The 17,418-nt window shown below is 36.7% G+C and overlaps 1 protein-coding gene across 1 annotated transcript in view; it reads right to left on the reverse strand.

Moving 5' to 3' along the window:
• The window catches only part of LOC127934552 (SH3 and multiple ankyrin repeat domains protein 3), a 144,154-nt gene extending 131,953 nt beyond the window's left edge, over nt 1–12,201 (reverse strand). Inside the window, exon 1 of the mRNA XM_052532012.1 lies at nt 11,806–12,201. Coding sequence (XP_052387972.1) covers nt 11,806–12,108 — 303 coding nt within the window. The 5' untranslated portion in view covers nt 12,109–12,201. The remainder of the gene's footprint in view (nt 1–11,805) is intronic.
• Nucleotides 12,202–17,418: the final 5,217 nt, after the last annotated feature.

Here is a 17,418-nt window from a genome sequence, read left to right on the forward strand (position 1 = left end):
GTTGACTCACATGCGGATTATTATGGTGTTTTTATCAGCTGTTTGGACTCTCATTCTGACGGCACCCATTCACTGTAGAGGATTCATTGGTGAGTAAGAGATGTAATGATACATTTCTCCAAATCTGTTCACAAATTCATCTTTGGCTTTCAGAATCCTGGTAGTGGCCTTGATAAAGACCATCAGTCACCCATAACTGACAACAGTGACAAGATATTTGCACAAATACATTCGAGTCAGTTTGGTTGAGAGTCCAAACTACAAAGTTTTTCTCTCCTCACAGGCACTCTGTATAGAGCAGGAAATTACAGCTCAATCTACTGTACACATGAGAGAACTGCTGGACTTCTCCATTCATATGCCGGATATGACATCAACATGTACACACATATAAAAACATGTCCAAATATACAGCAAAAATAATGCTGAAAGGTAAGAAATACACAACCTTTCGGCAATTTTCATGACACAATCTCTTGAGGATCATCTTGTGGAACCCAAATTGCCCCAAATGATTGCTCCCCCCTCTTCCTGCTGGACTGAGTTCATATTATTTTAATATGAGTCTGAACCGCGGTTCACTTGCGTCATCAAGCCAGCAGCTGTTTACCACGTTGCTTAGTAACGACGGCACATTAAAAGGCAGCAAATGCATAACATTACTCTATGCACTTTTATATATTTACATTTTAGAACCATTCGTTTTGTTTACAAAGCTTCTGTACACAAGTACACATTTTCATCAAACATTACATCATTAATAGCGGTTCACTTCCACGATTTTGTACGATTTCGTTCACATCAGCAGCGAATTGGACCAGAGTTCACATGAACTGTTTCCCAGACCACCGTTTTTTAAGTGGACTCGGGTACAGTTCGTGGGTGCACTCCCGAGTTTGGAAGACAGCGTTCACATCATCCAAACGAACTGAACTCTGACCTCAATCGAACCCAGGTGCGCACCAAAAGTGCTAGTGTGAAAACACCCTTACTTCCTTTAATGACAAATTGTAAAAAAAAAAATTTTTTTGAAACAATTCTCTCTTTAAATAAATAAATAAACAGTAGTATTGAATTTTCAGCATCATTACTCCATTATCAAGGTTAGAAACCATTGTGCTGCTTCATATTTTGTGGAAATAGTGAAACATTTTTCAGGATTCTTTGATGATCGTATATTGATGAAAAGTATTTATTTTAAAAAAATGTAAACTATAACATTACAAATGTATTTACTGCACTTTTGCACTTTTGATCAGTTTAATGTGCCTTTTTGAATAAAAGTAGAGATATTTTAAATTGTAATAATTCACACTTCTACTTTTTTGATTAAGTAAATGCAGACTTTGATAACATCCTTCTTTCAAGAGATTTCTTTCCAAAACCTCTTGCCCACCGACTACAAACATTTTAATAGCAGTGTTACGCTATTAAGCGATTTGAATAGTTTGAGCTGCTTAATTGCGGTTATGCTCCCGTTATTTATTTTTTCTCCTCTAGGTCAATGATGTCCAGGTGTTTGCTGTTAGTAGGTGGGGCAACCCACTTTAAAGAAGCCTTGTTTGACGTACAACGAGGCGGCTCTCCTTTCATTCTCATCTGTTCCCGCTGGCAGACGGAGCGCAGCTCCGTGGTGTCTTGCTGGGCTCGCACGGCTCAGCTTATGATCTTTGTGGAGTTTTTTTTTTTTTGTGTTGAGTTAATATTTCCGTTTCCACAAGCACGTGTTCCGGTATGGGATTGATGTTTGTGTTTATAGTGGATTTTTAGAGCGGTGGTGGTGTAGATTCTGATGATTGGTGTTTTCAGGTTATTTAGTTTAGATTAGTTAGTGCAGCAGTTAGAGGACCCGGAAGACTCACGGTAAACATTGTATTTTGTTTTAGGTCGGGAGGTAGGTAAGTTTTATCTTGTGTTGTAGTTATGTGAGATCAGGATTTTCTTTCTGTTTGTTTTGTTATTTTTACTACCACGCTCTGTTTATGTAAAAATCATTATTGCATTAAATTATTTTTTGCAATGTCACTGCATCTATGGTTTTTGTATGTTATGTTGTACCAGTTTGGTTTATTACCATGGTCACGTAACAAGCAGTGTTTACACATGGATCAGCTTTTCAGAACGTTCCATGTGTCATGGCTTCAGATGGAAAAGAAAGCTCCACTTCAAGCACAAAGGAAAGTGCAAATGCTTGGAGCAGCACAGATCTCAGTTGAGGTCTGCTCTCAGTGTCATATGCACATCAATCCCAGAGTCCACCAGGGACGGCTCCCTTCACCTGCTCAGATGAATGCAGAACACACCTGAATAACAAGCTCCAGACGTTCAATCCTAAAACCCAGCTCTAATTTGAGTGAATTGTGTAAATGTGCTGGGAGACTCTGCGATAGACATGCTAGTGCAGGTTGGGTTTGAATGAGCTAAAAATAGCATCGGAAGAACGTGAGTCGCCTCCGCAAACTAAGCCCCCCATTTCCATCTCTGCTGTGATGGATGGCATCGTCTTGCCGAGCAAACGTGTGTGCCAGAAGAGGGGGCAAGATGCCTTCTGAAGCACAGAGGATTGTGGAGACAGACCGAGAGAACATAGGAGACTTGGATGTCTCGATGTAGCGATGACAGCGTAAGAAAAGGAAGCGAAATGATCAAACAGAAAGTGTGAAAGAAAAAGACGATCCTCATGAAGTGACACTGTTGAACGCTGTGAGTGAAAAGCATATTTATGACCACGCATCACTCCTGCATGCACGCTGTTGTGTTAGAAATGCATCCATCACCTCTATTTAAGTATACAGTGACAGAAAAAAGGAAAGAAAGAGTATGAGAAGGATATCAGGCTCTTTATGTAGTTAAGATCGCCTGCTGCGGCTGAGGTGAACGGCTAATCTCTTCTGTTGAGTTCCAAACAAAAGCCGCTCTCAATTAATGGCCTTTATTAAGCAGCAGGGCAGCCGACATGGGGCTAATATGCTCACAACTCAATGCTAATAATGCCAACCCCAAAATAATCAGATCCCGAGATGTGAGTCCAGGACGAGCATTAGATCGGACAGCTTCAGTCAGCCACCAGTATTCTAGAGAGTCTGCCGTCTCAGACCCATCATTCTGTCTCAAGCTCGGATGATGCTGTCTCGCCTCAGTAACATCACACATCAATCTGGAACACAACATCAACACTGAATCCAAATACCTGCCACTTGTTTCCAGGTGGTTTTGTTGGCTATGCTGCTATTCACTGTTAGACTAAATGAAATCAAAATTAATCATACATACACATATTTTCCTAATATATGTCCAGAAGAGAAAGAGAAAGAAAGTGTAACTCTTCACTTCTGAAACACACAAGAACCACTCTTCACTTCTCTGCTCATGTAATCAAAGTCGAGTGGGTGGGGGACATGAATATAAGTCATATATTAATATCATACTTGTAAATTCATCAACCTATCAAAACCTGTAGGACAAAAATCAATCACAGGCCTATTGGTACAAGATTTGGGGGATAATTTTTTTTTTCTTCTGATAAACATTGTGATTTAAATTGCAAAAAAAAAAAAAAGTAAATAAATTGTAAAAATAAATTAGAAAATGATATATATATATACATGCCTATAATACTAAAATTATTGCTGTATAATAAATAAAAATATTAACACAATGAGAAGTATAACTATTTTAACATTTTACTGTGAAATAAAAAATAAGTATTTAACAAAATAATAATAATGATTTAATTTCACGTTACAACTGTAAATGACAATGACAATATTAATATTTATTTATATATATAATGTGTTTTATTATTATTATTATTTTTTTTAAACATCAAACCATTGCGCTTTTATTTTAGCAGAAAACCGCAGGAAGTCCTGAAAGTTATAAGCACTTATCCTGAGTAGAAATGCACAATATATATCTGAACCCATGCAGAGATCCGTTGGTGTGTAGCAGAATTTACTGAAAACAGTGGATCATCAGCTGCTAGCATGTAAAAGAACTCAGTGCTGCGCTTCACTCTGAGACACAAAGTGCTTATATATTATTTAATGAAATCACAGTCTTTCTGATTTGAGAATCCCACTAAACCATAACGCAATTTCAGCTTAATTCCGATTAATCATGAACCTCTCTACATTACTTCCCACTGAAAACTCAAAAATCACATTAAGGAAGTTAAATGTGCTGAGAATGCTACTCCTTGTTTTAAACACTCATTAGACATCATCCGCAGAGAAAGGCCAGGTGGACTGTAAGATGTGTTTTACAGCTGTCACTGTGTTCTGCGTCCATTCTGTGCCATGCATGCCATCTGTCAACAGGAGATCTGGGACCAAGAACCTGATTACCAGAGCATTACAAACATGTACAATCATCAAATCACACGGGGCGCTGCTAAAATTGACACTTAACTGGTTCAAAATCCAATATTATACGCTTTTTCCCAGTCAGAATATATATCACAAAACTACAGTACCCCACACATGACATGCAGGAAAAAATATATATAGAACAGGGCCATGAATTAAGTATTCGTTCCCACTACGTGTTTATTTGTGGCCACAATTTACTATTTCAAGTCAAGTCAAGTTGAGCTTTATTGTCATTCTGCTACATGTGGGGCCATACAGTGGAACGAAATGTCATGCCTAGCAGAACCAAGGTACTATGTACAATACCAACGCTATCTCACGACCAATTTGTACGTATTTTATGAGGTGGCTTATTCGTACGAATTTGTAAGACCTCACTCGTACGATTTTATACGACCCCAGTGACGGTTAGGTTTAGGGGCGGGGTTAGGTTTAGGTAATTCGTACAAATTCATACGAATTGTGCAACTCATAAAATACGTACGATTTGGCAACAATCATATGAATTTTTACGACTTTGGTCGTACGAATTCGTACGAATAAGCCACCTTGTGAAAAATTTACGAATTGCCGTGAGATCGGGTTGACAATACAGACATGAAACAATAAAATCAATTCATTTAATCGTTTTTATTAAATTAAAAGGAGGGAACGAATTAGTACACTGTGGCTATGATTTACTAAAATCAAGTGAATGAATCAGTAAATCGTGGCTACAGATGAACAAGTCATGAGAACAAGCATTTTGTGTAGCGTTTGATATAAGTCATTAGCGACACACACACACACACACACACACACACAAAAAGACGGTAGATGACAATGCATAAAACTCTAGAGAACACATTAAAATTCCACAAACTGCTCATTTCTATACTCCGGAACAATGTGGCATATTGGTAAAAGCTCAAGATTGAGCCATTGAAAGGTATGAGATAGTCGTCGTCGCTCTTCTGACATAGTCTAGATGAATTGTGCACTTTATTCCAAGTATTCTAAAGTAAGATGATAGCTTTATGTGAGAAAAAGAACAAAATTTATGATGATGTCTGCTGAAAATTGCTCTAATGCTACTCATGCTTGCCAAACAACAACAACTTTTCACACAAAGCTTCTGGCTCCAAAAGATTATATAGTGCACAAGTTACTTTGACTACTTAGTACTCTCAGGTGACTGTATGTATTTGAGCAGCACAGCTCAGCCGGGTAACAACCTGAATGAACTCATGCCAAACATCTCTGTGAGTGGGATTGGCAGTCAGTATGAAACCAATAAGGAGACAGTTCACCCGAAATGAAAATTCTGTCATCATTTACTCACCCTCATGCCGTTCCAAACCGGTATCATTTTATTTCTTCTGTGGAACATAATAGAAGAAATATTGCAGAATGTCAAGAGTGTTCTTTTTCATAATGCAGACTGTCAAGCTAGAAAAATGATCATCATAACGGCAGTGCACTATATTCCAAATCTGAACTGAAGCTATCTTTGTTTGAGGAACACTCCAAAATACGAGTAATTATTTACTGAAAATCACCCGAGTGTAGCCCTCAAATCACATTCAATTCAAATACGGCATGTCAAGAAGTTCGACGTCACTGATGTCAGGAGTCATTCATGACAAATCTAGCACAACGAATCTTAACGCAGGAGGTTTGAGAATTACTTAAACTACTTGATTAATTAAATTTCACACAAAGACTTATAATGTGGCACATGAGTCATATGGACTGCTTTTATGTGGCTTTTTAGCATCTTGTGGAGCCAAACAACCACAGTCCCCATTAAGAAAAAGAATAGTCTAGATATTACCCAATATGTCTTCTTTTGTGTTCCACTGAAGAAAGAAAGTCAAAAGGGATGGGAACGACATGAGGGTGAGGAAAAAAAGATAAAAGGATTTTTTTTTTTTTGAGGGAACTCTTCCTTTAAGCAAAACCAATATGTGAAAAAAGGAAAAGCTGAAGAAATGAACATCATTTCTCTTCGGGAATAGAAGCAGATGAAGAGTGCACAAACCTACACGTGTACAGACAAACTTTCATCTGTAGTCTACTGTAAAGAGTAACATTTCTCCCTGTAGGTCCCTGTAGTCTGTAAGTACATCACAGGTGTCCCTCTGCGATTAACGTCAGGGAATAGGGCTTTTGTCACACTTTGAAATCCTTAACCGGAACCCTCCAGAGACATGTGCTCTTCTCTGCATATCAGTTTTTCTCCACCTTTTCCTAGCCTTCTTTGTATTTCTCTTTTTTATTAATAGACACAGTCTTTTGGAAGTCACCCTGCAGTGAACACAGCCAACAACATTCACAAGACAAACTGTAAGCAGAGGCGACATTAATGCAAGGCAAGGAATTTGCAAAAAGAGTGCAACCAAACCTTCACAATACACAAGGCAGATCCAACTCTTCAGGTATAAACCTTTCAGAAATGATTCAATCTTTATTTGAAAGTTATTTCAAGAATGGCCAGTTTTATTTCAGAACATACAAAAGTTATTGTTCTATCTATAAAATTAAAGCTTGTGATAACCAGCTTTTAGAAAGGATTTTTTTAACATGATGCCCACAGTAAGAAACTATACTTTCAAATAAGAATTTACAAAACATGCATAAGCAAATAAATAAATAAATAAAAACCTTGTGCTTTCACCACTGCATCGCGCAAGTAAATGAATAAATGCAAGGAAAAAAATTGCACATAAATAAAATCATAAATAGATACGTTTAAACAATAATAAAATAAGCTTGTATAAATATATGAATAAATAATCAAGCAAGCCTGAGCTTTTTTCACTACACTAGATTTTTGATAATCTGATAGCTTGAAGATTTGACTGTTGAAAATTCACTTGGTTGGGCACACATGATCATACACTTATCCACATGAGGTCCAACAGTTTACAATGTCAAAACACTGAAGGATTCTAAAAGCAGTGTGGAGGCCATCATTGTCAAATGGTAATGTATGACCATTCAAACCCCAAAGACTGGTTATCCATTCAATGAGGACCCTGGCCGCTCCTGTTTACTAAACTTATGCCAGAACCTAGTCTTTGCCAACTGGCATTTCTAGGACTTTGCGAAGCCTAAAGAAAAGGTTCCCAGATCTGATGAGAGAAACAATGCCAAGCACTGCTTCTGATGAAAATGCTAAAACCATAAAGTCATGCAGGTTCATGGAGCAGGAAGCTTTTTATTAGGGGTGTTACACACTTAAAAAAAAATAAAAAAAAATAAACACCTTGAGAGGGAACGTAACATTGTTATAGAACATTGTTGTGAATAATGCCTACTCATAAGCTTGTTCAGAAATGGTGACAAAAACTTGATTATTAAAAAATAACATAATTTAAATAAACAAATATTTGAATATTAATTTTTTATTAGCCCAGATATTCGAATTAATGCCTATTCTTTCTTTTTATGGGCTATAAAATGAGTTTGCTCATCTAAAGGAGCTAATTGAATGGAACAAAACTCAAAGAAATCTGCAATGAAAAAAAAAACAAAAAAAAAACACCAGACTACGTCAATGAGCCATGCTTAATGGACAGTTTTCTGGACATCTCTAATTGGCACAAAGCCGAGATTTAAACCCCACAGAAAATGTGTTCAGAGACCTGAAGATAACAGTTCAGAGATGATCCACAAAGCATCTGCATGGAGCACACAGGAATAACTGACCAAATCCAATAGACGCACAGAATACAGTAATCACTGCCAAAGGGAGCACTGCAAGAGATGAACAAAGATCCTGAATATAGACGTCAATGGAAGATTTAAAAAAGTGCAAATTTATTTATTTTTTTAATTGAAGATAAAAGATAAAGTTTTACAACATTTTTTATTATGTCCATGGAAAACAGAATCATTTTCAGGTGAATTGGGATATTTTACACATCACAACTCTTTTTAATATCTGTTTTAATAAATGTTTCTCATAAATAGCAATGAGATAAACTGGAGAGCAAACGGATACTTAAGGTTTACCTCCTGGGAAAACGTGTCCGTGAATCTCACATGTCTCTTCTAGAGATCTCAAAACTGTTTCAAAATATCTCAATATGATTTCAAATAATTCTCATGAAATCCTTTCAAAAGCAAATAACCTGAATATTATTTAAAATATTGAATGAATGAGGCATTTATATAATGCTTTAGTGTGTACTACTGTACACTTCACAACCATAGAGCTTTACATCCTTATTAATCATATCAGATTATATGATTCCTATTTAAAACACTACCTGCTCTAAATTGTCTCATATGTGACAAAGTTGACGCATAAACAGAACTGAGACTATATATCTGTAACTAAGAAAGAGCGATACAATTTGAGCAATAATACTTTCCTCTGAAACATAGTGATCAAAAGTTGGAGGTTTAAAACTGGGGTCCCTCATGGGTGAATGTTCAGTAAATAAAGTAAAAAATTAAAAATAAATAAATTGCATAATAAGATGGCTAAAGACTTGTGTTGGGAAGGTCATTCTACCAGCAGGGAACTGTTAAGGTAAGCTTCAGTGAAAGTGATTTTGTGCCTCTTTGGGATGGTAGGCTACTACAAAGCACTGTTCACTTGCAGAACGCAAGCTTCTGGAGGGCACAAGGGTCTGAATTACTGAATTTATAGGTAAAGGGGTGCAGAGCCAGTGGCTGTTTAATAGACAAACATCAATGTCTTAAATTTTATGTGAGCAGATATTGAAAGTCAGTGCAATTTGATAAACTGAGGTGTGACATTATTAGAGGTGTATTATTATTAACAATAATATAAAAAACAAATTAAATAAAACAGATCAACATTAATCAAATCTTATGTATTTCACAAACTTTATTATATAAGAAAATTAAGCATTATAATTTATGAAGGGGGTTTCTTACAAGAGAGGACCAACATACTTGGCTTTCCTTGAGACCAAAAAGTTTGAATTTGACATAACAAAACCTACACCAAAGACCCCTTGAAAAAAAAGTGCTTGAAATTCTCAGAGTGCCACGTGTTCTCAGGAGCTGGTTGTGGGCATATGAGAACAGAGATTGCAATCTGATATTATTTATTTGGATTATAATGCTCCCAAAGATACTATCAGGATTTAGCGGGTGCTTGTTAGCATTTGAAAGGCGAGTGGCGGTGGGATGGGCCAGTGAAAATCTGGCATTTAACACATTCTCTCATTCACCTCTCATTATTAACACAGAGATTTGGGCCCTGCTAAAGGACAGCACTCGTTAACACTACGGCTTTCTGCTTTTAATGAAGCTCTGACACATAGCCACACACATACACACTCACATGCAACCACAAATCCATACTAATGCATGCATGGTCACAAATGCACACTCATATAGCGCCGAGAGCAAGGGTGAAAGATTCGAGGAGAAACACATTTCTGACTGGCAGAATGAGCCATTGATCTGTTGCTCACTCATTCTACTGCAGTTACTCACTTCACAGGCACCGAATGCATTGAAGGACTCAACCAAACAGGCTGAGATACATGCAGCAAGCTTTCTTAAAACCAACCAATCAGCTCCACCTCAATCCAAACAATTAAACCTCATACTGGAACCCGAACAAATGGGCAAGGACCATCCAACAGCAATAAACCCACCCACTCAGAGTTACTAATGAATAACAAGTTGCTGTTGGTCACTAGTAGGTGATGCTACTGGACTGTCAAATTCATCTGTGTCAGGATCACGTGAACTTCATTGTTTAAACATTTTCTCAGCGTAAATACTAAAAATGCATTGTACGGGTCAAAATGAATGATTTTTCTTTTATGCAAAAAATCTTTAGTTTTCTTATGACTGGTATTGTTGTCCAGGGTCACATTTGCATTTTTTGTAATTGCTGTAATTGTGCTTATCAACAGTTTATACACTTTTATTAGCCCAACTATATCCAAGCTATAATTAAAGTGTGGAAATTGCATTTGAAATCATATATATTATATTAGAATATACAACCAACCATAAGTCACAGCACTATTTGGTACATTTTGAGATGCTCACCGTGATTGGCTGGTAGCTGCATATTGTTTGCATGAAGCAAGTTATAAAGCATTTCTTATCTTTTTGAGGTTCTCACCTCATGCTCCACACTGCTGTCAATCACACAATCACAGGTCAGCTCCAAGGGTGTGTGGTCTGGATAGTTAGCATGGCTCTGTTAGCACCTGCTAGTAAAATTAGCCGTGTACCAATTTTTTTTTTTTTATATATTTTTACACAAAACATGTACTAACATTCAAAGGTTTCAGGGTTAGTACGATTTTTTTGCAAGAATTCTTTTTTTAGCAAGCATGCATTAAATTAAATCAAAAGTGACAGTAAAGACTTCAAAACTGATACAAATACTTATAAATAAATGTTGTTCTTTTCTAATAAAAAAAATGGTTTCTGAAGGAACATTTGACACTGAAGACTGGAGTAATGACTGCTGAAAATTCAGCTTTGCATAACAGGAATAAATGATTTTTTTTAATACATTCAAACTAAATTTAATTTTTAGATTGAAATAATTTCTGATAATATTACTGTTTTTACTGCATTTTTTATTCAAAAAAAGAAGACTTGGTGACCATAGGAGACTTTGTTCATGAACATAAAAAAGTCTTACCGACAGCAAACTTTTGAAAGCTAGTGTACCATACATAATTGTATTGGGAATGCTAATGGATAGCTGTCCCCCGGTACTACAGACAACAAATTGAAAACCAACACTCACTTGTCCAGTCATGCATCAAAATCACCAAATCTCACCAAAATCAAATGACTTCCAGTCCCTCCAAATCATGTTTAAACAACATTAACACCTCCAAACTAACCTCAGGTCAGAAAAAGAAATGAAAGCCATGCTTATATGCAATCAAAGTTCAAGCACACCTCCAGATCCTGGCTTCAGTGTGTGCAAAACTGATAATAAAAAATAAATAAATAATAATAATAATAATATTCCACCTGCAACTGTAACACCTGTATCTGTCCAAAAGGAACAGGTGAGTAACTGCACTTCAGCACTTCAGCACTGCGCTCTCATATCCATCAGCACCATATGTCGCTCCAGAGGGCCCTGGGGACACGGTACAATTCACTGCAACACAACTGACAAGTCTGACAGCCTCGTGACAGGCAGGAAAAAGTCCCTGTGAATTACAGTAAGGCGCCGATAACCCACCCATCACTGTATCTACCTTTGATTTTCCATCTCTCTCCAAGTGGCCAGTTTTCAAAGTCCGTCGCAGTTACACTAATGAAGACGGGTTGCATTCAAGAGCAAAAAGAGCGAAGAAGATAAAAAAGGTACAAAAAGAAAGAGAACAATCAAGTGCATGCTTGAAAAAGAAGAGAACAGGCAATAAAAGACAGAGAGAGAGAGAGAGAGAGAGAGAGAGAGAGAGTTTGGAGCACTGACGGAACTCACCGTTTGCTGCAGGTCAGGGATGCCTATGCGGACCACCAGTGTGTTGCCCTGGGGTTCCTCCATGGGGCCGGCCGGCGCTCGGCAAACGTCGGCGTGCGGAGAGCGGGAGATGTCCCCCCGGCTGGTGCTGGAGAGGTGGCGGGGAAGAGGCTGCGCAGGGCGAGAGTAGATGAGGAGAGGGAGAGAGAGAGGCAGTGAGAGAGGGAGAGAGGAGGGGGGCTCAGACGGGAGTTCAGGCTGATGCTGTGGACGATCTCTGGGCTGGGAAGGCTCATGTTTGCCCGAGCCCGCACTCACAAGCATGCTCTGTGTGTGTGGAGCTCTGACTGCATAGTGCCTCCCTCACGCATCCGCACACACACACACACACACACACACACACACACACACAGGGAGCTGCTTGCACATGCACCAGCGCAGAGAGAGAAAGAGAGAAAGAGGGGAGGGGAGATGCAAGAGAGGGAGAGAGAGAGAGAGATAGAGAGAGAGAGAGAGGTTAGATGTGTACTGTGATTAAGCATTTCAAGCATCAAACCTGTAGGCTATACTGCTGGTTTAACACATTTATTAATAAACAATAAAACCGACTACAACATCAGCATTAAATAATGCATAATAATCAGATTAGCTCACAAAACAATTCTAATGATCTTATATTTTCTATTTATTATTGCAACAGCTCTCTTGTTTCTTTTCTGGAGTCATATTTATATTTATTTATTAAATCAATTAGGGATGCACGATAATATCGGCACAACATCGGTATCGGCCGATAAAAGCTTAAAATGACCATCATCGGTATCGGCCGATATGAATATTTCTGCCGATGAGCCAAACCGATATTCTCCAAGTGAAATAATTGGCCTGTTTTTCAGATGTGAATGTCTGTCTACATTTGTAAAATAATACATTTATGGTAGAATCAGTACAGAAGAGATACATGGATTTCTCTTCAGTAAAATTAAAGTTTAAATATATCAGGCGAAAAATTTGTAAATAAATCGATATCGGTATCGGCATCGGCCAAAATTATTTTGAAAATATCGGCATATCGAATATCGGCCAAAATCCAATATTGTGCATCCCTAAAATCAATATTTGTGACCCTCGACCACAAAACCTTTGACCTTTGAAGTGTCAAATCCATCATATGAGAGCTGAATAAATAAGCTTTCCATGGATGTATGGTTTATTAGGATTGGACAATATTTGGCCGATATACAACTATTTAAAAATCTGGAATCTGAGGATGCAAAAAAAATCGAAAAACTGAGAAAATCACCTTTAAATTTGTCCAAATGAAGCTCTTAGCAATGCATATTACTAATCAAAAATTAAGTTTTGATATATTTAATCGATAAATGGCCATATACGTTATACGTTTTTACAAAATATACTCCTGCATTGTTGATATACCATACATTGGTACATCGGTTTATTTGATCAAAAATTCAGTCAAAACAATTATTATGAAATATTATTAATAAATTTAAATTCTAATATTTTATTATATTTTATTTATATATAATTTAAAATGTTATGTATTCCTGTGATGCAAATCTGAATTTTCAGCACCATGATCCTTCAGAAATCATTCTTATCTTTTTCTAATTTAAACATTTCTTATCACTATCAGTGTTTGAGCTGCTTAAAATTTTTGTGACAAACCATGTTACTTTTTATATTCTCTGATAAATATAATGTTCCTTTATAACATAATATATGTCTTTACTGTCACTTCTGATCAGTGTGTCCTTATTGACAAAGTATTTATTTATTTATTTCAAAATAGTAATTTATTTATTTCTTACCCCAATAATAACTATATAAATTTTTGCGGTCAGTATTTTATTTTATTTTAGAGACTTAAAATTCTTAAAGAATTTCTGAAATATGAAAGCAAAGGTAAGGAATCTGTGAAGTATAATGCTGGGTAAACAACACATTTCTGAATGAACAATAAAAACAATTACAGCACCATCATTAAATACCACAAAACAATGACATTCAGGGTTTACATTTTTGATAAATTGCCAGAATTATAGTGTAAAATGACAAGAGGGTGATTTTGAGCAGGAAAGGCAAACCTGAGGCCTGTAACTCACAATTATTCAAAACGATGATATCAGATACACAGAGAATTCGAATGATCTAATAAATCTAATACATGATAACTTACAGAGTTTCAGAGTAAAAACAGAAGTGGATGAGTGAAAGAGAGGCTGCTGAACTGCTATATTGATTTCAAGCAAATATTGCCTTCACAGTCCACAGCAAAGCATCAGCTACCAACACTATCTGACAAAGTTTGATGTGTTCACACATCGGTGAGTGTCATCTCACGCTGTAGGGTGTGCATGTGTGTATCTGTGAGCGTAAATCAACATTTTATCAGGTTGACTGAATACTAAGCAGCATCACTAAAGCAGTGCTGCCGCATAACATCACAAAACACATGGACCAATAAATGCTCCAAATACAGTATAACACACAAACTCACTAATGCTAAAGGCCCTGTGTTCAAGTCAGATTTTCATGCATATTTGAGGCTTGCATAATGTAATACAATTCTTTTAAATAATAATGAATCCATGCAATCTAGTGCAAAATGCACTGAAAGAGTACTATAACTGCACATATACTGTATGCAAAAGCAAGTTAATGCATGCAAATACATGGCTCTATCAGCCTGCTCACCCATCAGCATTCAACCAAATTCAGACAAACCTGACAAAAGCCTGACATGTCATCAGGACAGAGTACAGATACAGAACAGTTATGGATTGACCACAGGGATCCCCTCCCTCCCTCCCTCCCTCCCGCTCCCGTCCATCACTGTGATGTCACACTGACTCCTGCTCTCATTTGCTCACATGCCCTCATCTTTTATCTCTGTGGGCCAGAATCTGATTGACTCCCATGTCATTGTTCCACTTTATTATGCCGTCCATCACAATCTCATCCATTCCCTTGACACATTTTCCCTTAGTCTCTTTCTCATTCCTTTGAATTTGTCTTGTTCGGTAGCATAATTGCATGTCTAAGGCTTTCTTGCGTTAATACTCATGGGCATATTGTTTTTTAAACTTTCATTTTCCAGTGAGAACTGGGCTGTATGGGTTAGGGTTAGGGTTTAACCTCTGTGGGAGGTTAAATAAGCAGTTTGAACCACTATTCAACTTTAAAGAACTTATGGTCCTCTATAAAGGCAGCTCTGTATTTTCTTGCATACTTCTTGCTGTTTGCAAAATTGCAAGATTTACATGAACCAAGAGCTTTGGAATAGCCAGGACAATTTTTAATATAACTCCAAGTAAAAGTCAAATTTTCATTTTGGGTGAACTAACCCTTTAATCTGAAAATCATCTTCACATGCACACACGCACACACTAACCCTAAATGATGGCACTTATGATAAAATATCACATTTAAAAACATATATAATCATATATATGTTATGAAAGCCTAGTAGCATCCTGCGTGTAGGCTAAGTTTGATTCTGTTTCAGGTAATTTCCTTATGCCATTCCCTGTTTTTTTCCCATCTCATTAAAGAAAGTCTTCATCAATAATGACTAAAAACAACATCTGCTATATGATTTTGGGTAGAAATTTTTCAGTGAGTGGCAACAGCTCAACGACAGATTTAACAGGCCTGCACACATACAATAAAACAAGCCTGATGTGTTATGCTGATATCAGCAAAATCCAGCTTAAGTATTTGTCTTTTGTCTATAAATGACACCTCAAAGAAACTTTCTGAGAAAACAGCAACAAGACCAAAATCCCCCACTGATACTATGAAAAGCTGAAGCAAATCTGCCTGTGTTCAGTCGGGCTTGTGGGAGCAGATGAAACTGTCTCACACATTGGAGCCATCTGTGGGCATGCGCACCGCTTCCAGATGGAGAATGAGACACATCAGTGGGTTAACCCCAGTCACCACAGTGGATTCTCACATCACACCACTGCCAGCTGCCCACAACCCACATAACACTCTGATGAGCTCAGATCACTCAGATCATCCGTCTGATGAACGTTTATACAAATTAGACTAGTATTATTTATTTTATTTATACCTCATTATAGCTGTTGTTACAAATAATTTACATACCCACACATTTACATGAAGTCATACATTTTTATTGGTAACTGCAAAGGCAAAAAAATATTTTAAAAAATGTAAATGCACAGTATGAAAAATATTTATTTTGAGATTTGCTACACTTTACATATAACATTGTCTTTAACTAATATTAGTGCTTTAGTGATTAACTTTAAGTGAGGGTTAATTAATGATAAAGGTGTTCAAAATGAAATATATATATATATATATATATATATATATATATATATATATATATATATATATATATATACAATTTTAATTAAAAATTACATTATATTTCATGCATTTAGCAGACTCTTTTATCCAAAGCGACTTACAATGCATCCAGGCTAACAATATTTTCCCTGGGAATCGAACCCACAAACTTTTGTGCTGCTAACGCAATGCTCTATTTATATCTAAATGTATCAAATGTATATCTATAAATGCATTTAACACACACACTTAGCTTACAGTACTTAGTAGTAGTGTATTTCATTTAAATTATTAGGTATTTCCTTTAAGTATTTACTTAAAATGGAATTAAAAGTTGCAACAACTGGTCGTTACTATATATATATATATATATATATATATATATAAACTAAAACTTATATATATATATATATATATATATATATATATATATATATATATATATATATATATATATATATATAAACTAAAACTAAACTAAAAGTAGTCAATAACCAAAATGGTACTGATTTATCGTGAATGTCTTGCTGCCGATCAATACACAACGTACCACATGCTAACATAACCAATGCCAAAACTACTGCAAAACTGAAATGCTTGTAAACTGAAAAAAGTCCTACTATCACTATATTTCAGTGATCAAGTGGCTGTCGCTACTCGTGTACCAGCGTCCATCCCTAACAGCAGCATCTGTTAAAGTTTACAAAATATTCAGGAAACTACATCGCCGACAAGTTTAATTCCAGAGCTGTTACACACTCCACTTGTTTGAAAAGTCTCCAAGGACAGAACAGAAATGAAGGTGAAGGGTAAATAACAGCGGAAGCAGAAAGTGAGGCAGACTGTGATAGTGTGCTGTTCGAAGTAGCTATGACTGTTAAAATGATGCTTAAATGTTTGTGGTGCCAGAAAACACATTTCAACGCCATTACATCATACCCTGCCGAAGATAGAGAGTATCTATAGACTAGAACCGGCCATCACAGCCTTCACAAACTCACAACACAGATGCCTGTGTTTCCAAACATATGTGAATATGTTGTTCTGTGCTAGATTTGGCCAAAATAAATTCTGTTGTATGCAAAACAGGAAATAATAGAGCATTTTATCGTTGAGGTTATGGGGTTTTAGATCGAACCCCCCTGCTGGGCGGCTCTACCCAAAATCCTCCTCTGGTTTTTACACAACACAAGATGCTCTACAGTCTCCAATGGCTCCCTTTATTTTCGATCCAGCTGTCAAACAAAGTGAATTATTCATGTTCTCACTGTACACTAGGTTTTGCCCACA

The sequence above is a fragment of the Carassius gibelio genome, chromosome A18, assembly GCF_023724105.1.
Source record: "Carassius gibelio isolate Cgi1373 ecotype wild population from Czech Republic chromosome A18, carGib1.2-hapl.c, whole genome shotgun sequence".
In the NCBI taxonomy this organism is placed as follows: domain Eukaryota; kingdom Metazoa; phylum Chordata; class Actinopteri; order Cypriniformes; family Cyprinidae; genus Carassius; species Carassius gibelio.